We start from the raw sequence: 27,459 nt of genomic DNA on the forward strand, positions 1-27,459 counted from the left end.
TCCCCTAAGGGCCCGACCCGTTACACCAAACCAAACTAAACCAATGAAAATACAAAACCGACTGGGTTTACAAATCAAACCAAACCGAAGCTGAAAACCCTAATCTACAAACGTAAAACACGTTTGTAGCCGCCGTCCAACGAAGCTGCGGATGCTTACCGGATCAGGACCTCCGGTAAGCCTGGACAACGGTAGCCGAACGGAGATGGTGATCCAAGATCCGTTGTCCATCCCGCCACCGTAGAGCCGCGTTGAGGAGGAGGAAGAGCATCGATCTCGTCGTCGTCGAGGAGAGTTCTTGCTCGGTCGTGAAGGAGAAGACAGTAGGGAGTAGAAAAGAGACCTTCGACGGTGGCTTAGCCTCGCCGGATCGGAGTCTACCTCCCCTATCGAGACCGATCCGTTGAAACCTCCAGAATCTCCGACCTTAGATCTACCTGTCTTCCTCCGCCGTTCCTCGCCGTGAATCTCCTTCTTCCACTCTGCGTCGCTATTCCGCCGATAGAGCTCTTACCGGTGAGATCGCGCAGATGCTTCTCCCTTCCACTGCCCCCTTGATCTTGTTTCCATGGTGTCGCCGAGATGATGCGGGGTCGCGGATGAAGCGCCATGGGTCGTAGGATCCTCATCGTCACCGGAATTGACGGAGGACCCGCCGTCGGTGCACGTGGTTGTGATCAGAAGAAGAAGTTGTTGGGAGAGAAAAAATCACCGCGAGTGAGTAACAAAAATACATATTACATTGAAGATTTTTTACTTAGTTTTTTTTGGAAGCTTTTAAAATATTATTGAGTTGATTTAATTTAATCTTCATATATAATATGTCAGAACTAAGTCTTGTGATACACAAATCAAAGTATTCCTTCGTTAATTCTTCCATGAATATGATGCATTAGACGGATTTTGTCTTCTGTCTCGAGTTCTTGTATGTAATCTTTGGGTCTTATGCTTTCCGTTTACAATAATTAGCCATACGCTATCTAATAAATAACACATGTCTACGGACATGTTAAGTCATGATCTATATTTAAGTCAAGTGGTATTGTCATGGACATGTTAAGTCATGATCTTTTCAATAATAACACATGTATATGACAACATTTTACCGATGTTAAAGTTATGAACTGGTTTCTTCACCCGAGATAAAAACTCGAATTATTAGAGATTAGGGAGGTTTAGTGAGAACCATGCATACATATAAAAGCAGACGTTATAAAAAGAAAATGGAGATTTGGTAATTTGTTATTATTGAAAATACATAAAACAATTTTTTGCAATTTTGTTTTTTTAACGCGAATCGTTGAATTGGCTCAGATTTCAATGGTAGATTGAGCTGAAAGTTGTGTCTCGACCGTTGGAGGACTTTTATTTTATTTTAAATAACAAATATTAAACGATATACTTTAGATATTGTTTTGTTAAATTTTAATATATAAAATATTAAACCCTCTTAATCTTAAAAAAATTTTAATAATAGTTGATATATCATGGTTTTTGTGGTTTTTAACCATGATATAAAGAGTCTTTTAGTGTCTTTTCATTTGTTTCTAGATTGTTTTTGAGTCTTACAGGTTTTTAGCATGGAAGGAGCAAAGTGGAGCAATTTGGATCAGTTTGGAGCAACAATCCGCAAGAAATCAACTTGAAATCGATCAGAGGAGATGGTGTCGATCGACACTGCCTTAGCATCGATCGACACCCAGTCCAAACCGACAAGAGAGCCAAATTTGGAAGTTTTACAAAGTTGCCCGAAGTTTTCCATATTTGCAAGACTAGTCCCGACGTGTTTTAGGACATATATATATAGTTTTTAGGTTTTCCAAACCCTTAAGTTTTATTCTACCAAGTTTTATTTTTCCTGTAACCCTGTGAGATTTTGAGAGCTTTGGAGAGAGAGATCTGCTTTGAGAGAAGAATTTCTTGAACTCCCTATTACTCTTTTTAATTTCAATTGCTTATTATTCAGAAAAGATGCTTTGTTCTTCATTAAACATGTCTGAGTAGTTTGCTTGTTAGGTTTAGGATTTTTCACAGGGATTTTATGATTTGTTCGATCTGTTTATTTAGGATTCATTATCATTCTAGATCTTCATCTTAGGTTGTTCTTAATGCTAGATCTATGATTAGTCATCTGGATTTAGATCTTAGGATTATTAATTGATATGAGAATATAATTAATTTTCCTGATAAAACCTTTTGATGAGCAAAATTATTTCTTGCAAAGAGATTTGATTTAATAATTTTGTGAACAATCTAAACCTGATTTTATTGCTGATTTTTAACCTAGAATTTTACAAATAGATTTGGATTTTCTGGTTTTAAATTTAGATATTATTTGCAGTGAGAACTGATTTAATTTACAAAAGTGTTTAGAGTTCTAGATCTGTTCTTAATTGTTTGAATCCTAATTTATTGATTGATTTAATAATTCATATTTTCCTGAGAAATTCCCTAGGCCTAGCTTTTTGATCCATTAAATTTACAACAGCTTTATTTAATATTTAGCATTGCTATTTTTTATTTCAATTTAATCTGTTTAGCATAATTATAAAACTCTATAATTTATTGTGTAGTCTTGAGTCCTTGTGGAATTCGACCCCTAAGTACTGCAGTGATCTCTTAATTTGAGAGATAGCTCTAGGGTAAATTTGAGCATATCAAATTTTGGCGCCGTTGTCGGGGACTCTTTGATCTACCATTAGATTTGAGTTTTAGATTTTGTCTAAATTTTTATTTTTATTTTCAAACTAACACGCTTTTGTTTTCTTCTCTCTTGTGTGTTTCAGGTGTATGCCTAATAAGCCTAACACAAGGAGCGACAAGACTGGTCCTACTGTGAATCTTTCAAACCAAGAGTTGGGAAAACTTGAGCGTGAGAACAGAAAAGCAGCCAAATCTCTGAAGATGGTTAAAACGATCATTCTGATGCGTGATGAGGCTGGTGTTTTGAGGGATCAAGAGGGCCACTTGCGCAATGAGCAGGGCCAAAAGATTGATGCTGAAGGCAATGTGATTGCAGAACCTGTTGTCAACGAGCAGGCTGTCGTGAACCAGCAAGCTGGTGTCGTTGATGATCCAAACCTTGGTGTCGATCGACACCAACCAGGTGGCATCGATCGACACCCACCTGCAGACGTGCGTGGAGCTGCCAACCACGTACAGAACCCAGTTCGACGACAGGAGCAAAACCGGGATCTGATCAGGACCATTGCTGACTACAACCAGGCTGATCTTGTGTATGAGAACCGGTCTGCAATTGTTCCTCCACCATTCCAGAGGAATGACTTTGAGCTGAAGCCTGCTTACTTTCAACTGGTTGGACAGAGACCTTTCTCTGCTTTGCCCAATGAGAAGCCTCTGGACCATATTGAGCATTTTGAGGATCTTGTGACTAGCATCAAGGCTAATGGGGTGACTGAGGACTTCATATTCTGCAAGCTCTTCCCATACTCACTTGCAGGAGAGGCATCTCAGTGGTTGAAGCAGTTGCCAGCTGGATCTTTGACATCTTGGCAACAAGTCAAAGTGGCTTTCCTCAACCATTTCTATGATGATGCAATGTCAGATGAGTTGAGAGTCAAGCTATCCACTTTCAAGCAAAGACCAGATGAAGCTTTCAAGGCAGCTTGGGTGAGATTCAAAGCTTATCAGAGGGATTGTCCACACCATGGTTTTTCAAGAGTACAATTGCTGAGTATCTTTTTCAGAGGGTGTGACTGGAAGTATCAGTTAGCTTTGGATGCTGCAAGTCATGGGAATTTCAAAACAAGATTTCCAGAAGATGCTGAAGTTTTGATTGAGAATTTGGCTTCTAGCAATAGCACTAAGGGAGCAGATGCTGAAAGGAAGAGATTGCATGGAGGATTTGATTCAAACCAGTTAGCTTTTGTTAATGCTAAGCTGGATTCAGTGCATAATCTCCTTATGGGTAAGAAATCTGTTCATTTTGCTGCTGAGGTTGAGACATATGAGCCAGAACCTGATCAAGGACACCAAGAGGAAGATGTGAACTATGTGTATGGGAATCAGGGACAGCGGTTTGGAAATCAGCAAGGCAATAGGCCTTACAGTGGGAACTCTTCAGGCTACACTTCCAAGCCAGAGTATCAGCAGCAACAACAGAACAATGGCTATACAAGGACATATGGGAACTCATCTTATCAGTCTCCACCTCCTAAGAATTCTTCAGAGAGTAGAATGGAAGCCATGCTTGAGCAGCTTTTGCAAGGACAGGAGCAATTGACAGTGACATTCAATGGGAAGAATGACAATGTCTACACTGAGCTGAATGGGAAGATTGATGCATTGAATGTTCATGTTAAGAAGCTGGAGATTCAAGTTGCACAGACTGCTGGGTCTGTTAAACGGCAAGAGAGTGTTCTTCCAGCAAGAACTGAGTCAAACCCCAGACATGCTTGCAATGCCATATCAGTGCGAGATGAAGATGATAGTGAAATTGCTTCTGCAGAAAAAGAAGAGAAATCGACCAATCTCTCAGTTTCAGATCATGGCATCGATCGACACTCCTCTCAGACGAACCCAGAAACTGCAAAATCTCAGGTTCTAGCTGCTGAAAGGGTCTACAAGCCTAAGGTTCCTTTTCCCAAGCCAAGAAAGTCTAAGCAGGAGATGGAGGAAGCTAGATGCAAGGCAATGATGGACAAGGTGATGATTGAGATGCCATTGATTGATGCAGTGAAGCTTTCACCACCACTAAAACTCTATGTGAAGAGAATGGTATCCAATGGTTTGAGCCCTGAAGAAGGAGCCTTGCTAACTAAGGATGTTAGTGCAATTCTGTTGAACCAGCCTGTTCAGAGGAAGAAGGAGAGAAAGCAGGAGGTGGTTGTATCTAAGGAAGTGAGTGCAATCATTCAATGTAGGACTGCTAAGAAGTTACCAGATCCTGGAAGCTTTGTTCTTGATTGCTCAATCTCCGCAGGAAGGTTCTCTCACTCACTCTGTGATCTTGGTTCCAGTATCAACTTGATGCCATATTCTGTTGCTGTGAGACTTGAGATGACAGAATTCAAGCCAACTCAGATTTCTCTAATCCTAGCTGATCGATCCAGAAGAACTCCTCAAGGTGTTTTAGAGGATATTCCAGTTAAGGTTGGCAACTTCATGATTCCCACTGACTTTGTGGTGCTGAAGTATGATCAAGAGCCTAAAGATCCTCTCATCTTAGGAAGATCTTTCTTGGCTACAGCTGGTGCCATCATTGATGTGCAAAAAGGACACATAGCACTGAATGTGGATGGTTTGACAATGAATTTTGAGATGGATAAGCTGAGGAGGGCTCCTACTATTGATGGACAGACATTTTCTGTTGAGAAGGTTGCTGCAACACGAGCATCAGAAGCAGTGTCGATCGACACCAAGAACAGGGTATCGATCGACACCCCTCCACGACCGAGACAGAACAGCTCTAAGACTGATGTTTCAAGTCAGAAACCTGTTCCCAAACAGAAAGTCTCCCACTCCACACTCCAGAGTCCTCAGGTAAGGCAAAGGTACACCTCTCCTTCTCCTAAACTTCCTCCTATCATCAATAAGAATTTCAAAGAGATAAAAAATGTTTTGCAGTTAACCAAGCCACGAGATTATCGTAGAGCGCTTGTTTCTTCTGTTGATGATTTTGCAGGACATAAGAGAGGCAAACCAATCCTTAAATACCACCTAGGTCCTGTTCTTCACATCCTTGGCAAGCCTCATGCACCCAAAGCTTATACACCACCTTGGATGAAGAGGACTTCACTGCCACGTTCTGATCCACGGGATGCCTGAGCTCCAACACAGTCAAGCTAATGACTGAAAACAAGCGCTTAGTGGGAGGCAACCCACTGGTAGGTTTTTTTTTCTTTTTCTTTTGATTTTGATTTTTGTTTATTTTATTTCTATTTTTGCTTTCCTCTTACTTGATAACATTGGGGACAGTGTTGTTTAAGTCTGGGGGAGGTTAGTTACTAACTATGATTTCTGTTTTTGAGTTTCAGTTGTGTCAGTCAAAACCATAAAGTTTGAGTAAAATTTTTCAAAATTTTTCTTTTTGTCTTTGGGAATTATGATCTTGACTAATGATTTCTCTTATTTGGCTAACACTCTAATGATTACTTGTTTATGCTTGATCTCAGAACTAAAGCTTAGAAAGACTATGAGCCTTATCAACAATCCTGAAAGCCCTTATTCAATGGATATCTGATTGATCTAACATTGTCTCAACTTTTATCAGGATTTTAACCGGACTTAATCTCTTACTTTGGGGTTGGAAATCAGTGGACTAGACTTCTTCTTCAGGCCATACAAGACAATGCAATTTTTCAAAGTATGTCTCCCCTCTCTCTTCCCTTCAGTGCTTTTAAAAAAAATCAGAAAAAGAAAGAATAAAAGATGAGATGATTTTGATCAGTTTAGAGAGGTAGGTAAATTACCAGTGACCTCATTATTCTACTCTTGAGTCAAATGATCACACAAAGCTTGGAAGCGAGGGATAGGTAAATTACCGATGACCCTGGTATTCGCTTACACCTTTGAAAAAAAAAAAAAAAACAAAAATAATGGAAGTGAGAAAAGGGAGAGGAAAGGAGATGTAAGAAGAATGTCTTGGCCTGAAGAGAGTTCACATGCCACTGATCAATACACCCAAGGTAAGAATTCACCTTATTTATGCTTTAATATTGACTAATGAGATGACAATGGAGATTTCAGAGATTCCAAGGGATTGTGGGATTTGAGTAAGGAATGTTGATGCTTATCATGGTTGAGTATAAGTAGTAAGTTCTTGAGTCAGGTAAATGAAGAGTGTGAATAAGAATAATCTGCAATTGAGTGAGTTCCCTGTTTTCAAACCTCTTTCACAAGTCTAAGTTTATGTTTTGCTTGAGGGCAAGCAAAGGCTAAGTCTGGGGGAGTTGATATATCATGGTTTTTGTGGTTTTTAACCATGATATAAAGAGTCTTTTAGTGTCTTTTCATTTGTTTCTAGATTGTTCTTGAGTCTTTACAGGTTTTTAGCATGGAAGGAGCAAAGTGGAGCAATTTGGATCAGTTTGGAGCAACAATCCGCAAGAAATCAACTTGGAATCGACCAGAGGAGATGGTGTCGATCGACACTGCCTTAGCATCGATCGACACCCAGTCCAAACCGACAAGAGAGCCAAATTTGGAAGTTTTACAAAGTTGCCCGAAGTTTTCCATATTTGCAAGACTAGTCCCTGACGTGTTTTAGGACATATATATATAGTTTTTAGGTTTTCCAAACCCTTAAGTTTTATTCTACCAAGTTTTATTTTTCCTGTAACCCTGTGAGATTTTGAGAGCTTTGGAGAGAGAGATCTGCTTTGAGAGAAGAATTTCTTGAACTCCCTATTACTCTTTTTAATTTCAATTGCTTATTATTCAGAAAAGATGCTTTGTTCTTCATTAAACATGTCTGAGTAGTTTGCTTGTTAGGTTTAGGATTTTTCACAGGGATTTTATGATTTGTTCGATCTGTTTATTTAGGATTCATTATCATTCTAGATCTTCATCTTAGGTTGTTCTTAATGCTAGATCTATGATTAGTCATCTGGATTTAGATCTTAGGATTATTAATTGATATGAGAATATAATTAATTTTCCTGATAAAACCTTTTGATGAGCAAAATTATTTCTTGCAAAGAGATTTGATTTAATAATTTTGTGAACAATCTAAACCTGATTTTATTGCTGATTTTTAACCTAGAATTTTACAAATAGATTTGGATTTTCTGGTTTTAAATTTAGATATTATTTGCAGTGAGAACTGATTTAATTTACAAAAGTGTTTAGAGTTCTAGATCTGTTCTTAATTGTTTGAATCCTAATTTATTGATTGATTTAATAATTCATATTTTCCTGAGAAATTCCCTAGGCCTAGCTTTTTGATCCATTAAATTTACAACAGCTTTATTTAATATTTAGCATTGCTATTTTTTATTTCAATTTAATCTGTTTAGCATAATTATAAAACTCTATAATTTATTGTGTAGTCTTGAGTACTTGTGGAATTCGACCCCTAAGTACTGCAGTGATCTCTTAATTTGAGAGATAGCTCTAGGGTAAATTTGAGCATATCAATAGTTGATACTGTTTCCAATTTCTTGTGGATTTATTTAACTTATAGATTTTAATTTAGATTTGGACTGAAATGTCATATAATATATAAAACATGTATTTTTCATTAAAGATATAAATAAGTGTATTTTTCTAACTATAAATCATAAGTTTGTTAGTTTCCAGAAAAGAAAAAAAAGACTCTTCTTTTAATTATTAGTAAATTTCAGTGAAACTATTTTAGTAATTATATACTAGGAGATATCTCGTGCTTAAAGCACGGGTCAACATTTTTAAAAAAAATTATAATATAATAATAAAATTATTGTTATATTTTTTTAAAAATGTTATTTTGTTTGAGATAATATTTTTTTTAATTGTTCTGTAAATCTATTAGTCTATTTGAATACTAATTATTTTAGAATATTATAGTATTTTATTTTTGATATATTATTACATTTTTCTATTGTTTGTTTGTTGTATTTACATCATTATTTTGTGAAATATAAAATAATGATTTTATGATTATAATTGTGAGCAAATAAAAATTATAATTTATCATCTATACAAATTTATTTTTACCAACCCCCTAATGTGAAAATTAAAACACACATTTTTCATAGATTGAATGATATATCTTCGTTTTCAAAAATTCAAATCACAGCATTTGCAGAAAAAATTCTGCATTTTATTAATGATAAGTATTATATGAAAATTCCAAATATTTTGTAAATAAAATAAAATAAAGATGATAGGAGAATCATAATTTGAAATCTTCAAATTTAGTTATTAAAAATAATTATATTGTATACTTGGATATAAAATTTTAATTTCATATTTGTACTTCCCAATTAATATAGTAGGATATTTCTATATTAAAAAATAGTTTTTGTTTCTCTTTTAAAGCAAAGACATAGAGTTTATTTCAAAACTAACATATTTCAAAAAAAAAAAATATTAAAACCAAAGAGAAAATTACTAACAATATGAAATTAGGATATTAGTTCTCACCTTAAGATACAAGGTAAGTTTTAGCTGATCCTCAGGGCTCGCGACTTCCGCAGCCACTGAGACGTCTGCAGAACAATATATTGAACTTCACGATTTGTAAGCCCCAATTTGCAGTAAAAAATATATGTTAACATAGCTCACAAATAATTTAAATCTTAAATAGTTGAAATTTCTGAGTCACCTTCAATATCGGCTTCAAAGACGACATGGTAGATCATTGAAAACCTGATAATTGGGAGATGCTGCATGCTCTTGTAATCATACATCAACCGCAAGTAAACTACAAGGCAATCAAATCTCACGAGCACTTGGCTAAATATATCTAAATTAAGTATATACAAACAATAATGCATATACAATTATAATTAAGAAACGACTAATTAATAATCAAATTGGCCTTCTTTTTTTAAACTTAGCTCCTCAATCAACCTCGTGTGATGGTCTTCTAGCAGATCTTTATGACTGGAGCAAGACGGTGATGAGATCCTGTAGCTTGTGGAGGAGGCTTTGTCAACGAGATTAGGGTTAGGGTTCCTGAGACCGTTCGTGCCCACCTTAAGTTTGGTCCTGATGGGAGAGGTCATATGTGAGATATTTCCAGGGCCGGTCCTATGGTCAAGGAGGTCTAAAGCATTTTTTATTTATGGTATGTTATAAATATACATTAACTATATGATACATAATTACATACAATTAAAAAAATACAAATGTTGCCTATTTGGAGATTCGAACCCGTGATAAGAAACTTATTCTACTACTAGATAACCAACTCAGCTAAGGAATATTTTGTTAAGTAATCCAAATAGTTAGTATGTATTTGGTGACCTAAAGCATGCTAGTTGCTTTAGGGGTGGGCCGGGCCTGGATATTTCGGTCAAAATAGTCGACAATGTAATGGGAATCGAGGATGAGACCACATTCTGTGCAGATTGTATCCCCGGATTGATAGTCGATCACTATATCGGTTTGTTTCTTGCAGTCCAAGCAAGTAATTACCTCCATAGCGACTTGTACAAATACCCTATGCCGACTTAGCGTGGTCCGATGGGTTTTTGTGGGGTTTATAAGTTTATTGTATATATACCAAAAGAAGGATATGGGAAAATTTAAAAAAAAAAAAAAAAAAAAAAAAAAAAAAAAAAAAATCTGATAAGATTTGGCTTTATCCTTTTTTTTTTCTTTTTTTTTTTTAATGGTTTTAGTTTATTAAAGTTAAGTTCTGTTTTAAGATTTGATTATTATTCAGTCTAAAGTTGCCAATTAGATTTTCGTAATATGATTTGGTTTGCTTTGGTTCCTCTCTGAACTACTTTTAAATATATATTACAATTTTTTGAGATTTGACAATTAATAAGCCTAGATATTTCCAATTATTGTATCTCCAAATCAAGTGAGAAATGGACAAGGCTTTGTCTTTAATATATGATCCAGGAACTGGTTTTAAAATATATAAACAGTACTAAGTACAAGTACCGTTGAATATCTACCAAAAGTTTCATTCAACGTGAGGAAAGCTTTGTTTGTGGTGATTCATGAAGCAGTTTCTACATTATCCTAGAACTGGCAACCACAACGTAAACAAAAAAATAAGTTTACTTTCCGTTTGCGTGTATAACTAGAGAAAAAAAATGTGTTTTCATGTAGAAAAAAAAAGACACACCAAAAAACGCAAACTTAAACTAAGCTTTTGAAAAGAAAAAAAAAAAATCTAAACAGTTTTTAAGTTACCATCTCTTTTGTTGGTTTCTGCTGAGGTCACCTCTTTTAAGATAATTTGTTGGTTCAAAGTCAGAAACATTGGAGGAGATCCACCATCTAGCCGAGGGGTACTTCTCATCCATTTTATGTTCTCCACGTGGTGATTATTGTCCTTTTTTAAAGGATTTTTTAGAGAGGCTTATCCCATCTCGTCTATCTCCCTCTCAAGTATCCTTGCTCTCTGCTGAGGTCACCTCTGTCCAGGTTAGAGAAGCTTTAATGTGCTTGCCGTTGAATAAAACTCTAGGTCCAGACGGCTATCCAGTTGACTTTTACAGAGCGAAGTGGTAGTTTTTAGGCCAGGAATTCACTACAACAGTGCAACAATTTTTCTCCTCCTCCTTCTTGCCGTCTTGTGCTAATGCTACCTCATTGGTCTTGATTTCTAAGAGACGGGGAACAGAAGAGTTAAAAGACTTCAAGCCAATTTCTTGTTTGAACACAAGTTATAAAGTCATTTCACGGATTTTGTCTGATAGGCTCAAGCAGATCCTTCCCTTCGCAATCCTTTCAAATCAAACTGCTTTTATTAAGGACAGACTTTTAATTGAGAATGTGCTCCTCGCTTCTGAGGTTCTTCAGGGCTATCATCTCACCACTTTATCACCTAGGATCACTCTAAAAGTGGACATATCAAAAGCATTCGACTCGGTCCGCTGGGATTTTGTTTTTCCCGCTCTGTCCTCTTATGGCGCCTCTGATCAGTTTGTGGAATGGATTAAGAGTTGTATTTGCTCGCCAAGTTTTTCCATTAGTATAAACGGAGTCTCGTCAGATATTTTAAAGGCAAGACTGAGATGAGGCAGGGGGATCCTCTCTCTCCAATCCTCTTTGTGTTGTTAATGAATGTGCTCTCTTTAATGCTCAATAAAGCAGCTCAAGATAGTATTTTTGGCTACCACCCGGGTTGTGAACCACTAGAGCTTACCCATCTATGCTTTGCAGATGACTAGCTCATCTTCTTGGATGGTTCAGAATCGTCTCTTGCCGGGGTTTTCACGGTTCTGTCTCAGTTTGAGAAATTTTCAGGGCTATCGGTCAATATTGCCAAAACATCCATGTTCTGTTCAGGTGTAAGTGAAGATGTGCTCTCCCGTATGAGAGCAAAATTCCCTCTTCCCTCAGCTTCTCTACCAGTCCACTATTTGGGACTCCCTCTTTGTTCCAGAAAGCTTTCGATTCGGGACTGTGACCCTTTGCTATCGAAGATAAGGCTGAAGATGAACACTTGGGTGCACCGTCATCTGAGCATTCTGGGTAGGTTGCAACTGTTATCCACATTTGTAGCGGGGATAGTTGGTTTATCGAGTAGTGCTTTCTTCCTCCCAAAAAAATGATCAAATGCATAAATAGCCTCTCCAGCTCTTTTCTTTGGCATGGCTGTTTGGATAAGTCTTCTAGAGCAAATGCTGCTTGGATGGAGATTTTGTTCCCTAAGAGGGAAGGTAGCTTAGGATTACATTCATGGTCCGCTTGGAATGAAACTTGTGCTTTAAAGCTCATTTGGATGTTATACTTCAGAGCAGGATCTATTTGGGTGGCTTGGATCCGGAGAAAATATCTTTCATCGACTTGTTTCTGGGCTTTGAATGAAAACTCGACCTCCGTATCTTGGATGTTCAGGAAGCTCTTAAAGTTGAGACACAAGGCTTTCAATTTTCTCAGAATAAAGCTTGGTTTAGGGGAGGACACTTTCTTTTGGTGGGATCCTTGGACTCCTTTCGGTTCGCTAATCCATTTCCTGGGGGAAGATGCACCACGTCGCCTTGGAATTCTACTTTCTGCACTGGTGTCAGACTATAAAGATGGGGATAACTGGAACCTCCCTCCAGCGAGATCAGATTCTTATTGTGAAGTTCTTAACTTCATCACCACCATACCCTATTCTAACGTTAGTGATTCACCTGGATCATCAACGATAAGGTTCATAAGTTCTATCAGTCTAAGGAAATGTGGAATTCTCTCCGTCTATCAAATCCGCAGGTTCCTTGGTTTTCACTTATGTGGCACAAAGCTGCAGTCCCCAAGCACTCATTAGCAGCTTGGCTTTTTATTCGTAACCGCAACCCGATTATGGACCATATGATTAGGTGGGGTTTTGATGTGGAACCGACTTGCCTTCTGTGTGGATTGGGAAACGAATCCAGGGATCACTTGTTCTTTGAATGTGCTTACTCCTCATCTATCTGGTCTGAGATGGTAAGAAAAATGGGGCTCTCCCCTCCTCCTCTGCAATGGGACCGAATTATCCAGTGGCTAACCTCCGCCAGCTCTTCTGCCATCATCTCCCTTGCTCTATTACAAGCGTGGCAAGCCTGCATCTACGAAATTTGGAATGAACGGAATCGCCGTTGTCACGAAGGTATTACCCTCCAGTTCAGCATTATTGCTCGGAAAATTTGCTTGGTCATCAAGAACAAGTCTATAGCCCTCCGAAATTTGTCAACAAAGAAAGGAGAAGCTCTAGAGGTCTTTTGGTCTGTACGCTGAGTACCTCTGGGTGTGTTTGTTTCTTTCCTCTTACTCTTTCTCTTCCGTTCATTCTGGTTTAGTGAGACTGTTTTCACTCTCTCTCTCTCTCTATTTCTCTTCGAGAATTCATCTCTAGTGCCCCTATACCAGAAATTCATTTCTGCATTACCCCCACTTAATCTCACTACCCTTTTTTTAATGAATGGACGAAACTATCCCTCTTAAATTTTTTAAAGAATAGTTGTACCATATATCCCCTAGTTGCACCTCGCATAGTTGTACCATATATCCCCTTGTTGTACCAGTTGCACCCTAGTTGTACCAGTTGCACCCTAGTTGTACCAGTTGCACCCTAGTTGTACCAGTTGTACCGCGCATAGTGGGATTCGAACCCTAGGCGCGCGCGTGCGCATGGAGTTTGCAACCACTGAGCTACTGTGTTTTTCGTTGAATAATTACTGATTTAATTATATTTAACCTAAAACAATTTTCATTAAATGTAATATTGTCCTTTTACCATTGAGGGAGTTTTGAGAATTTGTTTTGATAAAAAGGGTGTTATGAGATTTTAGCTCATTTCTCTTCTTTACTGTTGGTTCCATCGGTTCTTGTTTGATTCCTTGTATTTATTAACTCCTTTTATTTATAAAAAGACCCTTTAACCAAAAAAAAAAAAAAAATCTCTTTTGTTGGTACTGACTCTCACGATGAGCCCAGCCCAAATGAAGCCAGTAAGTCTCCAAATAATAACCTCAGTTTCTAAGGCTCATTCACGGTCTAATAGTTTAGTTTGCTATTTGAAGTCTTTACCAAATACAATTCCCAATTAGATCTAGTTTAAAGATTTTGACCCCAATTTTTTTTCATCAAATCTTGGAATTAAACCAATACTCTTACAACTTCGCTTACGAAAATGATGAAATTTATACTATGTAGCTTCCCTTTTTGGCCATCCAATGGTCATCAGGCTAAACTAATCTATCTATATGTTAATACATAATACATAAGTTCAAACTCCTTCCTCTGTAGCCACTCCACTCAACGAGCTTGAACCATAGTTGCAGTATACTGAATCAATTGATCTTTCCACTGGCGAAATCTGATATCAGCTTCACAATGTGTTTAGGGTTCTCAACGTGTGGAAGATGACCGGAATCTGGTACTTCTCGGAAAACCGCATTTGCTAGCTCACACAACAATTTCTGCATTTTGTTTGATAACATTAAGAAACTGTTTAACTGATTTTTTGACGTTTGGATTAAAGGAAACTTACAACTGAGAGCTGGTTGCTGACAATCTGATCGTTCTCACTGCATACAACAAGCGTCTTATGGTCGATCTGTGCGCGTGTTACAACCAAAACACACAAACAAAATCATAAAATATTTAAGCTGATTTGCCTTTTTGTTAAGTTGAATAACTATGTGAAGTGTTTTTTGTTACGAGTTTGATGTGTGACGCAACGTTATAGCCTCCGCTAATCATAAAATCGACCATAGCATCCTCCCACCATGGCATTTGACAATGTAACCGGCCAATCTACACGAAAGCAGATTCATTTCTAAATCATTTCGATATATGAAAAAAAAAAAAAAAGTAAATGGAGTTATGATCTTACATTAGTCCAATCTATGTTCTCGGATAAGGGTGAGGAACAAAAGGCTAACACGTTGGCCAAAAGGCGCAGAGGGAATGACTTCAACAACTTAACCTGAATGAACAACAACCATATTATAATACAAACGTTAACTATCGAGTATAACAAGAGTCGTTCTCGGACAAACCCCGGCGTAAGCAACGGATATTGGTAACTCTTTAAGCCGACCAGTTCCTTCGGAATACGCATTGGCGTTAATGAGAACCAATTTATCAACCTGAAAAGCGCGGAAATAATCAGATTTAGTGAGTGAGCTTTTCGAGATGATGTTTAATCCAAAATAGTTTGTTTGTGATAAACTGGCCGAAACTTACAGCTTCCGGGTAAGTAGCAGTGAAATCAACAGCTACGGTTGCTCCTAAGCTTGGTCCAACTAAAATCATTGGTCGTTTGATATATGTTTTCCAAAGCTAAAAATTCAAACCAAATAACAGAATCAACCACCGGGGAAAACCCATACCACATATAACATCAGGTAAGTATTACAGGAAATAGGCGACAGAGGATCACTAAATTAACGATCACATAATAATGGACCAAGTGCATAGTCGCTAATTTGGCATTGTATCACTAATTAGTTACCAAGCAACAAAATATATCTCCAAAATCATGGAGAAATTTCAAGGACTAGACAATCCCAACGTGCCACAACTTTATATCCGTTGTCATTTAGTGACGACACAAATTTGTATTCGTCGATTAAATCCAATTTAGTGTATAGTTAGTTGTCCCCAGAAATATAAATGATTTAGAAGTTGATTTCATTCATTGCGTAACACAGTTTTTTACTTGTAGAAAATTAAATTAATTAATAGTACTGACCTCGAATAAATGATGTCGCTTAGTTGCTGCATCACATGGTGGAAGTACCTCTACAATGCCACTAAATTAGTGAGTTCTTGACTGATTGTGACTCATCCTTTTTATATATATTGATATCTTTTTGTATCAATCAAAAATCGATTAAATTATTAAAAATATTTATTAAATTATTGAGTTCATATATATATATTCTAAAAATCCATTTCTCAAGAATCTTGATTAATTTGTGTAAAAATGTAAATCTTACGAAGATCTGAGAAGCCCCAACCAAGAACATCAACAGCCCAAGTCTCAAGACAAGCTTGTTCAAGCAGAGGATATGTCCTTCTCCATTCTAAACACGAACTAAGTGCCAAAGAAACAAACAAAAAAAAAATCCAACATAAAAGGATTAAAATCTCAGTAAAATTCAGACACAGTGAGTTCGTAAAACTTTATATTGCCGGTAAAAATATTCAAAAAAAAAAAAAACCTGTCGAAACAGTGGAGAAGAACAACGGGACTTTTGTCATGTAATTGAACAAGTGGCTTGATGCAGCTACTCATTACATTGCCTCTAAAGTTTCCCATCTGCAACAACATACGTTTTCATTTTCTTTCACAACAAAACTAGAAAATGCAATTGAGAGAGAGAGAGAAGAAGAAGAAGAACCTGAAGAGGAACAGGAACTCGTACGATCCTTTGAGCTAAAGCTCTTGCAAATGGGTCTCTTATGTTCTGTACCTCCTTCGGAAGAAACGCCGGAAACCCATCTCCGTTCGCCGTTACCCGTTGCCGGAATCTCGTCGCCGGAGGTGGTGGAGAGACCATGTTCAAGCTACCCATCATTTCTCACTCCAAGAAAGTTGTGTGTTAAAATCTGTGGTGGTTATTTGATTTTTTCTGTGACATTAAAGAGAGTAAACTATTTATAGAAAAGAGTGTTATGTTTGGACAATAACCAAAATGCAATTGCAGCTACCCAACTTTGTCATTTAAATTTACTTTTATTTTGGTTCTTTTTTTTGAAATGACCACACAAGTTTTTCTGACAATTCACACGCTTTCTAGTTTTGAAGGCTTAAAGACAAAAGAGAGTAAAACCACAGCAACAAATAACATTTTAAAAAGTCGCCGTACATAATAATAATATCTTCCAAATAGTAATTTCTTGGAGAATTTGTTAGAAATGTCATTTTTTTTGCATATTCCTTTTTAAAAATATCTCTTTTTTAAACATTTTTATTTTTGTTATTTTTTACACAACTACACTATGTTAAATTAAAATTTAAAATTTGTTTTTTAGATTTGGGTTTCCAATTTACATTTAGAGTTTAGTTTTTAAGGGATAGGATTTAGTATTTGCGGTTTAGAGTTTATAATTTTGTTATTTTATATATTAAAAAGGGGTATTTTTAAAAAGTGACCTATTAACATTACCATGAAAAGGGTATTTTTGAAAAGTGACACCATGAAAAGGTATTTTAAAAAAACTCCCTCCAAAACATTCCCTAATTACATTTACACAACAACATAAGTTTAATCTAATTCACTAACAAACCTGTTAACGTTACCTCCACTTGTGTAGTGGAATGTTACTTAGTCACTATAACATTACAATATTCACACATACATGGCACACCATTGTTTCTTAGATCAACTAGGACAGAAAATAAAGCATTGGGTTGAACTCTTCTTTAGTGTCAAGATAATAGCTATAAAAATCCTATATATATTATAAATTTTATTTTATGAGCTATGATAAATTACCCCATTTGCTGCATTGTACTTCTGCCACTTGTTTACATTTAAAAACGCTTTATAAATAAATAAATTATTAAATAAAAAGTATTCAAATCTTTAATTTCATTTTCTTTATTTTAACTAAGTATGATTTCTTATATAATTTTTTTTTTGGTGTGAAAAAGCTTATATAATATTTTAAGCTGCATTTTTTATAAGTATTAAAAGTCATTGATCAAGTCATATATCAAATTTTAGTTTTGCTCTCACCCTATTGGTGGGAAATTGTTTTAGTTTTACTATTATTTATCAATATTAAATATGAAATTTTCACTGATAATTTTATTTTAACTATATAAATAGCCTACATTGATCTCTCTGATATTGTTTTTCTATAAAACACAAGTAAATCATTAACAACAAGATTAAATCAAGTGAAATCCACAATTCAAATTTATATATTATTATTTAATTTGTGAATTTAAATATTTAACAATATGTAATTAAAAATTATGACAGCATTAAATCATTTATTATTTGAAATATTATACAAGGAATCGATAGGTGGTATATGAATGAGATTTGAATACATTTTGTATTTAATCAATAAATGATATATAAAGTGAGTTTTAATAGCAAACAAATTTTTTCTTAAAGAATTTTTATTTTAGCCAATAAATCTTTCTAAGAATTTTATTTTACAAAAAAAGAACATAATTATCTTTTTTGGTCAAGAAAGAACATAATTATATGTATTAACAACACAGTATAAGTATAACCTATACGAGCAACTCATCATTCTTTGAATAGAAGTTTCTAACACCAAAGTCATTTACATGAGAAAACTGTTTTAATTTTTTGGGCAGAAAATATGAGAAAAATTAAGTTTCATTTTTTGAGAAAAGATGAGAAAAGTTTCATTACAGAATTAGTAATGCAAATCAGCAACTACTTAATTCGGTTGTTATTTCTTCAAGCTTTATATTATAACAACCGAATTAAGTAGTTGCTGATTTATTTTTTTTCGTCCATTTTGCTATGTATTTGCTCAAATTATTTCAATAAATCATATACATATATTGGCTATCAAAGTGATGAGAGAAAAATGCAAATTCCAAGAAAACAAACCAATACAAATATAAGGACGAATCATTTTATATACAACATAGCAAGTAATCAAAATTCAAAATAAAAATAAAAAATGAAATTATAAAATCAGACATGTATACATTTTGATTCAGACAGACTATGAAGGATGAAGATTATAAAAGGGGAGGGTTTACAACGTAAGAAAAACAACTTTCAGTCTTTCACCACTCATTTTTCTCTGGATCTCTTTTTCATCTAAAATTGCGTATTATTTAGCATGACCAAGTGTCTTATCTACGAAAGCTTTGACCTTAATTCTTTTCTACGATTATAATAATAAACACACCGAATTTAACATCCACGACCACGACAACAACAGTTATGTATAAAGAACTACTAATTCAAGGAAATGTGCTTATTACCTTTAAAAGAATAACATACATGATATGTTTATTTACTCCAGACGAACTTGGTACCATTGAACAGAACCTACTTCTCCATGAATTTCAAGTTCACATACAGCTTTGACCAAGAAATCGACCGCATCATCAAGGTCATCGAACCTAGCCAGGTCTGGTGGCAAAAACTCCACCGGCCAATTCTCGAGCCACCCTCTGAGCTTAGCCTTGAGTTCGTCTTCCGACACAAACTGCTCATCTTGTCCTGCCTCTAATAGTACGTACGTCTCCGAGTTTGAATGTACCCTTCTTCTCCTTGTTGCACAAACCTAAATTATTTCATTAAACTCATTTGGTTCAAAATAGGATGAATGTAATCAAACCGTAATTTAGAAAATTATATTGGTAACTGCGTACAAAAGTGAAATTTTCCATGGTCACCAATCAAAACGTATTTTTTTTATAGGAATTTTCAATTAACATAATTATCTACAAAACTGCAACTAACCAACACTTACTCTCGAATGGTTTTTGCTCCTTCTTGTAGACAATATTGGACAACTATAATGAAACATGTTTATTGAGTTTGAGAGAAGAGATTCTGTTACTCGGAATTGTTCTATTGAAACCCATCGATTTTGTCGAGCTGAAAGCAAAGATAAAAATTTGAATAATCGGTTAAAGTAATTCTTGAATATGAGGGAAAAATGTAAGAAAACATAAGTTTGTTAGGGGAATGAAAAAGTGTTAGAGCTTACGACTAAAGAGCTTATCTCGGTTGTTGAAAAGGTGATTCTGCAGCGAACACTCCATTTTGATAGCTTGAAAAAAATACTTCATATTTTTGTAATTTAGTAGGAGCAATATGAGCTTTGTAGATAAGATGATATGACGAGGAGCATACACCATATACGTTTAATGGGCCATTGGCAACCTAAATAGGGCTAGATGTAGTTGGCCCGAATAGCCTCTTGTAGGTTGAATGATTATCCCAATTCACAAGAAGATCATATACGTTCTTACACCATATACGTTCATTTCTTTTGTTTAAATGTAGTTCATTTAGTTTAGCTATAAGCATGAATAAAAATAGTTACTAATCCTGATCAGTTTTTTACGGTATATGTTTGGATCAATTTCAGTTTTTTTTTTCTTAATTTATATTCTTGTTCCAAATAATTTATTACAATTCAAAAAAAACGAATTTTGTTTTTTGTTGTTGAGTTATGGAAAGTGTATTGTATCTAGTATATTAAATGATTTGAGTTATTGGGATTTATTTGATTTTGACAATTTTAGAGAAGTTGTTATGAATTATTGTAAAATTTTTTTAAACCCCATCATCCATTCAAAGACAAATAATAAAATGACGTCGTTTTGTTTTGGTGTATTTATGATTAGTATAATCACGATACATTAAAGGGTCAATTTACCAACTAGCCAAATTTACACAAATAATTAAGAATATAGCAAACTATTTTGAAAAATTAAGTGAATAACATGAGGGGTAGGAAAAATTACTTTTCATGGTTTGGTGGCAATGGTGGCTGGAGGGTGGGTGGCCGAAGGTCAGTGGCTGGAGGTCGGTGGCCGGTGACTGGAGGTCGGCGGCCGGAGGTGGCGGCGGCCAATGATCGGAGGTGGTGGCGGCCGGTGACCGGGGTTGGTGGCAGCCGGTGACTGGAGGTGGTGGCGGCCGGTGACCGGAGGTGGTGGCAGCCGGTGACCGGAGGTGGTGGCGACTGGTGGAAGGAAGTCGGGGGCCGGAGGTGCCGGTGGCGAGAGGTGGCGGCGGACGGTGGCCGGAGGTGGTGGCGGCTAGTGGCGGCCGATGGTCAGCGATGGTGGTGGCTGGAGGAAATCTAAATCCTAGAGGTTAGTTTACTGTTAACCTTAAGGATGAGGGTGGTAAAGAGGTTGTAACACTCGTGAACCAAAACTGTGTGTTTTAGGGGAGGGTGTCGATCGACAACAAGGGTGGTGTCGGTCGACACCATTAATTTCTGGTTTGACCAGATTGACTTAATTCTCGATTTTGGTTGGTTTGGTTTAGGGAAAACCATCAAACCAAGATATTAAGTGTTTGTCGACGAAAAGAAGGGTTTTGGCAATTCTCTTGGTCGCCGTTCTCTTTTGTTTGAGAGAAAAGAGAGAAAAACAAGTGTTCTTGAGATTTTAGAGAGATTGTGAGATTTCTGGATTGTTCTTGGGAGATCTGAGGCTGGGAAGGTGATAGAAACTTGCTAGGAGGGTTGGTTTCGTTGCTATTTGTCAGAATCTTCCTGCAAAGAGGTGAGTGCATGACCATGGTTTATCTAAGCCTAAGATTTCCTTTGTCTTGCTTGTTTGGTGTTGTTAGTGGTGTTTTGTTGCTTGTCTGGGTTGCTATAGGGTTCCTACGGATTCATATGGCTTTGGAATTGAGTATTGGACGGATTGGAGGTGTTAGGAAGCGAGATTCGACTCTCAACTTTGAGCGAAACGTGATTGCAGAGATAGTGTCGATCGACACCATGGTGGTGTCGGTCGACACCAGTAAGCGAGCATCGGTCGACACTGTGGGGTAGTGTCGGTCGACTCCAAGTGCCAGTGTCAGTTGACACTTAGCTGGTGTCGGTCGACACCGCCCTTCCAGCGAGACTATGTGTTGCTTCCTAGTTTGTTTGCTTTGTTTCTTGATTGTTTAAGACATTGGTATCTCAGTTGCTTGTGTGTATAGCTCAGTTGATGGGAGGATTGCCTTACTGAGTGTTTATAAAACACTCATGCATCTCAATTTGTGTTTGTGGTACAGTGAAAGGCAAAGTGTGATTGTGGAATCAAGGCAGAGAAGAGGAGGATTTTCTAGGGACTCGTGGTTGTTGTCTGGCTTGCTAGGTTGCTAGAGTTAAGTCATTAGAATGTGGTTTAGGTTGCTGGTTCTATGATTCTTGTTGTTTGGAATATTGGTTTATTTTTTATACTTTATATATTGGTTATTTAATTATTGGATATTTATTGGTTTAATGTTATGGTTTATGTTTTCTGCTGTTGTGTGATTGTAGTTAGGTGGTCAGTGGGTATGGGACCACTAGTTGTAGTTATTTCTTATTATTATTATTATTATTATTATTATTATTATTATTATTATTATTATTATTATTATTATTATTATTATTATTATTATTATTATTATTATTATTTATTATTTATTATTTATATATATATATATATATATAAACGGGTCGGGTCGTTTCAGTTTGGTATTAGAGCCCTTACGGTTCTAGGTTTGGGTTCACTAGGCTTTGTGCTGTAGATGTTTGGGATTTGCATATTTTGATTGATTATGTGAGTTAGTTAATTGTGTGGCATGGAGTCCTAGAACATCCTCTTCGAGCCTACTGTGTGATTCCACGGTGAGACTATGTTTTTGTGTATATTTAAATTGTTTGTTTAGTCTTCTGTTCATGGTAGTGTAGATGGCTAGAGATGATGCTGTTGCTGGTCATGGACGCGGTCGAGGTCGTGGACGCGGTCGTGGTCGTGGTAGGGGCAGAGGCCCTGCAGTTAGTGATACTGTGGACCAGAATGTGACAGCTAAGGGTGTTGGTGAGTCGCAGGGTATCCAGGAGGATTCCATGAGTGTGGCCGGAGGGGGCGGTGTTAGTGCTCGAGTGGCCGGTGATACTAGGGTCCCGGGAGTGGGAGTTCCAGCAGGTGGAGTCCCTGGAGTTGATTTTGCGGCTTTGCTAGCACATGTGTTGGAGCGGTTACCAACAGTGGTACCCGCTCAGGCTCAGGTAGTGCCACCAGTGGTGGCGGAGGAGCGGCAGCCAGTGGCTGCGGATGTGGAAGGGCATAGTCGTTATTTGTCTATGCTCAAGGAGATGCTTGGCATCGATACTGCATGGTTTTCAGGTGGTACAGATCCTACTGCTGCAGATGCGTGGAGGACGAGTGTGGAACGTAACTTCCAGACTCTGAGATGTCCTGAGGAGTTTTGGGTGGACATAGGGGTTCACAACTTGGTTGGTGATGCTCAGGTGTTGTGGAGATCAGTGGCTGCTAGGAGAGTGCAGAGGGAGATGACTTGGGCTGACTTCGTGGAGGAGTTCAACCACAAGTACTTTCTGAGAGAGGCATTAGACCGGTTGGAGGTGCAGTTCCTTCAGTTATCTCAAGGGACGCGGTCAGTGCGGGAGCTGGACTTGGAGTTCAGTCGACTTCTATCTTATGGGGTTCGTGCTATGGAGTCTGAGGAGGCCCATATCAGGAGGTTTATGAGGGCTCTTTGTGATGACTTGAGGGTCCATTGTAGAGGACGGAGTTATGCTTCGCGTGCAGAGCTGGTTGAGACTGTAGTAGAGATTGAAAAGGATATCCGGGCACAGACAGTGATGGTTAGTCCAGCGGTTCAGCCTAGGAAGGCTCATCATCAGGGAGGTTCTAGTAAGGGCGGGAAGCCTGCGCAGGGAACCAAGAGGAAGTGTGAGGCTATGCAAAGACCGAGTTATGCAGGGGGTTTTGGTTGTAGGAGCATGGATCACAAGGTAGCTAGCTATCCCCAGAGGAGTGCTCCGACGGCAGCGGTTTGTGTATGCTATCATTGCAGGGAGCATGGGCACATCAAGCCCATGTGTCACAAGTTGCAGCAGATGGCAGTGGCAGAGGTGCAGCATGTGGTGCAGCCTGGAGTGCAGCCTTTGGCATGGATTGAGCAGGCGCCATGGGTGTACACAACGGTAGAGCCTGGTGAAACCAGTGCCGGGGCGATCACATGTATAATTTCTGGTACTTAAACTTTGTGAATTTCAGTAGGTTCAGATTTTATGTTTTCCTGTGATAAAGTGTAAGGTTCTCAACACATGAGGTTTGTGTAGGGACCTTGTTGGTGGATGGATTTAAGTCCCATGTTATGTTTGATTATGGTGCTTCTCATAGCTTCATTACTCCAGAGTGTGCAGAGAGTGCGGAAATCCAAGGGGATCCCGGGGAGCGTACATGAGTTGTCAGAGTTGCGGGAGGCAAGTTTTTGAGGGTCATTGGACGAGCTAGAGGAATGAATATTCAGATCGCAGGAGAGTCATGGCAAGCGGATTTGCTTATCAGTCCAGTGGAGTTGTATGATGTTATCCTTGGGATGGATTGGTTGCATCGGCATATGGTACATTTGGATTGCCATCGGGGTAGAGTGGAGTTTGAGCGTCCAGGAGGGAAGTTGGTTTTTCAGGGTATTAGACCGACTTCGGGGAGTCTCGTGATCTCGGCCATGCAGGCTGGGAAGATGATCGAGAAGGGCCGTGAGGCTTATTTAGTCACTATATCAATGCCAGAGTCAGTGGGGCAGTCTACGGTTAGCAGTATTCAGGTTGTTGAGGAATTTGAGGATGTGTTAAAGTCGTTGAAGGGATTACCACCATCTCGGTCTGATCCTTTCACGACTGAACAGGAACCGGGGATGACATTGTTATCCAAGGCTCCTTACAGGATGGCTCCAGCAGAGATGACAAAACTGAAGAAGCAGTTAGAGGATTTGTTGAGTAAGAGATTCATCCGTCCTAGTGTATCACCGTGGGGGAGCGCCAGTGTTATTTGTAAGAAGAAGAATGGGAGTTTCCGGTTGTGTATTGATTATCGGGGTTTGAACCGGGACACTGTGCAGAACAAATACCCTCTTCCCAAGATCGATGAGTTGTTGGATCAGTTGAGAGATGCTACTTGGTTCTCCAAGATAGATCTGGCATCGGGTTATCATCAGATACCGATAGATGAGGCAGATGTGAGGAAGACTGCATTCAGGACGAGGTATGGACATTATGAGTTTGTGGTGATGCCTTTTGGGTTGACTAATGCGCCAGCAGCGTTTACGAGGTTGATAAACAGCGTGTTTCAGGAGTTTCTGGACGTGTGTCATCATCTTCATCGATATCCTGCTATTTTCTAAGAGTCCTGAGGAGCATGCAAGACATTTGAGGGCAGTTCTGGAGAAGCTGCGGGAGCAGAAGTTGTTTGCCAAGTTGAGCAAGAGCAGTTTTTTGGCAGCGTGATATGGGTTTTCTGGGTCATATTGTTTCTGTAGAGGGAGTTTCTGTATATCTGGAGAAGATTCAGGCTATCAGGGATTGGCCTAGACCGCAGAATGCCACAGAGATCAGGAGTTTCCTTGGGTTGGCAGGTTATTACAGGAGACTTGTGAAGGGTTTTGCAAGTATGGCACGCCGGAGGATTAAGTTGACGGGGAAGGATGTTCCTTTTATATGGTCACAGGAGTGTGAGGAGGGCTTTGCAAGCCTGAAGGAGATGTTGACTACTACTCAAGTATTGGCTTTACCTGAGCAGGGAGAACCCTATGTGGTTTATACAAATGCATCCAGAGTTGGTTTGGGGTGTGTGTTGATGTAGCATGGGAAGGTGATTGCCTATGCTTCGCGGCAGTTGCGGAAGCATGAGAACAACTATCCTACTCATGATTTGGAGATGGCTGATGTAGTTTTTGCCCTAAAGATTTGGAGATCCTATCTTTATGGTGCAAAGGTACAAGTGTTTATAGATCATAAGAGCCTGAAGTATATATTCATTCAGCCTGAGCTGAATTTGAGACAGAGGCGGTGGATGGAGCTTGTAGCAGATTATGATTTGGAGATAGCTTATCACCCTGGTAATGTTAACTTGGTTGGAGATGCTCTGAGTCGGAAGAGGGTAGCTTCGGCTCAGGAGCAGGATATGGAGTCTCTGGTAGGAGAGATCAGTGCTTTGAGGTTGTGTGTTGTTTCTCAGGAACCGTTGGGTTTGGAGGCGGTTGATAGAGCATATCTTCTGAGCAGGGTGCGGTTGGCTCATGAGAAGGATTTAGGGTTAGTGAATGCCTCTAAGGATGTTGATTCAGAGTATAAGGTCTCAGCTAATGGTACTATTTTGGTGCACGGGCGGATTTGTGTGCCCAAAGATGAGGAGTTGAGGCAGGAGATCCTGAGAGAGGCTCATGCGAGCATGTTTTCTATTCAACCAGGAGCGACTAAGATGTACCGTGATCTCAAGAGGTACTATCACTGGGTCGGGATGTAGCTAGTTGGGTCGCGAGGTGCGACATGTGTCAGCTAGTGAAGGCTGAGCATCAGGTTCCAGATGGGTTACTAAAGAGTCTACCCATTCCAGAGTGGAAGTGGGATATGATCACGATGGATTTCATGGTAAGATTGCTAGTGTCTCAGACCTTTGATGCTATTTTGGTCATTGTGGACCGGTTGACGAAGTCAGCACATTTTCTGGCCATTAAGAAGACTAATGGAGCAGCGGTCTTGGCTAAGAAGTATGTGAAGGAGATAGTCAGATTGGATGGGGTGCCAGCAAGTATTGTGTCTGATAGGGATTCTAAGTTCACTTCAGTGTTCTGGAAGGCATTTCAGGCAGAGATGGGCACTAAGGCGCATATGAGTACAACTTACCATCCCCAGACCGATGGACAGTCAGAGAGAACGATCCAGATGATGGAGGATTTGTTGAGGATGTGTGTATTGGATTGGGGTGGCCATTGGGCAGATCACCTGAACCTGGTAGAGTTTGCTTACAACAATAGTTATCAGGCGAGTATTAAGATGGCTCCTTATAAGGCTTTGTATGGGAGACCATTTCGTACACCGTTATGCTGGACTCAAGTGGGGGAGAGGAGCATGTTCGGGGCGGATTTTGTTTAGGAGGCCTCAAAGAAGATTCGGGTTCTCAAACTGAACATGAAGGAAGCTCAGGATCGGTAGAGGAGTTATGCTGATAAGAGGAGGAGAGATCTTGAGTTTCAGGTAGGAGACTGAATGTACCTCAAGATGGCTCTGTTGCGGGGTCCGAACAGATCATTGACAGAGACTACGTTGAGTCCGAAGTATATGGGTTTGTTCAGAGTGATTGAGTGGGTGGGACTGGTAGTATATAGGCTGGAGTTGCGGGAGGTTATGTGTGTGTTCAACAAGGTTTTCCATGTGTCTATGTTGCGGAAGTGTCTCCGTGAGGGTGATCGGTTGTTGGCTAAGATTCATGAGGATCTTCAGCCTAACATGACTTTGGAGACGAGACCAGTGAGGGTTCTCGGGAGGAGGATCAAGGAACTTCGGAAGAAGAAGATTCCTTTGATGCAAGTCCTTTGGGACTGTGATGGTGATGAGGAGCAGACTTGGGAACCAGAGGCGAGGATGAAGGCAAGGTTTAAGAAGTGGTATGAGAAGCAAGCCGCGACTTGAGCTTGTCTAGCCTGATCCCATCTGTAGTCTGTGGCTGGAGCGGGAATGGAGTATTTCAGTCCATCTCTCTTGTTTACATGGTCGCTTAGGGGTGGTTGGTTGTGCGACTAAGGGCTTGACTTGTTCAAACGCTGCGGTTTCGGCAATTGTCTTGGTCGCCGTTCTCTTGTGTTTGAGAGAAAAGAGAGAAAACAAGTGTTCTTGAGATTTTAGAGAGATTATGAGATTTTTGGATTGTTCTTGGGA

General features: G+C 38.6%; 3 protein-coding genes across 3 annotated transcripts; 1 reads left to right on the top strand and 2 right to left on the bottom strand.

Moving 5' to 3' along the window:
- The first annotated feature begins 609 nt into the window (after positions 1-609).
- LOC147933426 (uncharacterized) lies at positions 610-13,332 on the top strand. The gene is made up of 6 exons (XM_087477451.1): positions 610-717; positions 10,966-11,046; positions 11,146-11,584; positions 11,818-12,099; positions 12,369-12,825; positions 12,933-13,332. The coding sequence occupies exons 1-6, from the start codon at positions 610-612 to the stop codon at positions 13,330-13,332; spliced, it is 1,767 nt and encodes a 588-aa protein (XP_087333577.1).
- Positions 13,333-14,083: 751 nt separating this feature from the next.
- Positions 14,084-19,165, bottom strand: LOC104732927 (alpha/beta hydrolase domain-containing protein VTE7). Its single transcript, XM_010452530.3, has 11 exons — positions 19,028-19,165; positions 16,446-16,676; positions 16,266-16,363; positions 16,041-16,138; positions 15,794-15,843; positions 15,286-15,381; positions 15,099-15,188; positions 14,933-15,025; positions 14,758-14,853; positions 14,588-14,653; positions 14,084-14,516 (listed from the first exon to the last, which is right to left on the bottom strand). Exons 2-11 carry the CDS (start codon positions 16,620-16,622, stop codon positions 14,388-14,390), a joined length of 993 nt encoding a protein of 330 aa, XP_010450832.2. The 5' UTR covers positions 16,623-16,676; positions 19,028-19,165; the 3' UTR covers positions 14,084-14,387.
- LOC104732926 (protein CHLORORESPIRATORY REDUCTION 7, chloroplastic) lies at positions 18,910-19,910 on the bottom strand. Its single transcript, XM_010452529.2, has 3 exons — positions 19,762-19,910; positions 19,522-19,649; positions 18,910-19,332 (listed from the first exon to the last, which is right to left on the bottom strand). Exons 1-3 carry the CDS (start codon positions 19,841-19,843, stop codon positions 19,060-19,062), a joined length of 483 nt encoding a protein of 160 aa, XP_010450831.1. The 5' UTR covers positions 19,844-19,910; the 3' UTR covers positions 18,910-19,059.
- Between the last annotated feature and the right edge of the window lie 7,549 nt (positions 19,911-27,459).

Source organism: Camelina sativa, chromosome 12 (genome assembly GCF_030686135.1).
Source record: "Camelina sativa cultivar CO46 ecotype springtype chromosome 12, ASM3068613v1".
Classification (NCBI taxonomy): Eukaryota; Viridiplantae; Streptophyta; class Magnoliopsida; order Brassicales; family Brassicaceae; genus Camelina; species Camelina sativa.

Bases quoted from the DNA above. Each gene is read 5' to 3' on its own strand.
- LOC147933426 (XM_087477451.1), top strand. From the start codon at position 610: ATGGGTCGTAGGATCCTCATCGTCACCGGAATTGACGGAGGACCCGCC. The intron at 11,047-11,145 runs GTTAGAGAAGCT...TTTTTAGGCCAG, and splicing joins CTGAGGTCACCTCTGTCCAG to GAATTCACTACAACAGTGCA. The intron at 12,100-12,368 runs GTAGGTTGCAAC...ACTTCAGAGCAG, and splicing joins CCGTCATCTGAGCATTCTGG to GATCTATTTGGGTGGCTTGG.
- LOC104732927 (XM_010452530.3), bottom strand. From the start codon at position 16,622: ATGATGGGTAGCTTGAACATGGTCTCTCCACCACCTCCGGCGACGAGA. The intron at 15,026-15,098 runs GTTTGTCCGAGA...TTGTTCATTCAG, and splicing joins TATCCGTTGCTTACGCCGGG to GTTAAGTTGTTGAAGTCATT. The intron at 14,854-14,932 runs GTAAGATCATAA...GCTTTCGTGTAG, and splicing joins AGAACATAGATTGGACTAAT to ATTGGCCGGTTACATTGTCA.
- LOC104732926 (XM_010452529.2), bottom strand. From the start codon at position 19,843: ATGAAGTATTTTTTTCAAGCTATCAAAATGGAGTGTTCGCTGCAGAAT. The intron at 19,650-19,761 runs GTAAGCTCTAAC...CTTTGCTTTCAG, and splicing joins CCGAGATAAGCTCTTTAGTC to CTCGACAAAATCGATGGGTT. The intron at 19,333-19,521 runs GTAAGTGTTGGT...GAAATAATTTAG, and splicing joins GGAGCAAAAACCATTCGAGA to GTTTGTGCAACAAGGAGAAG.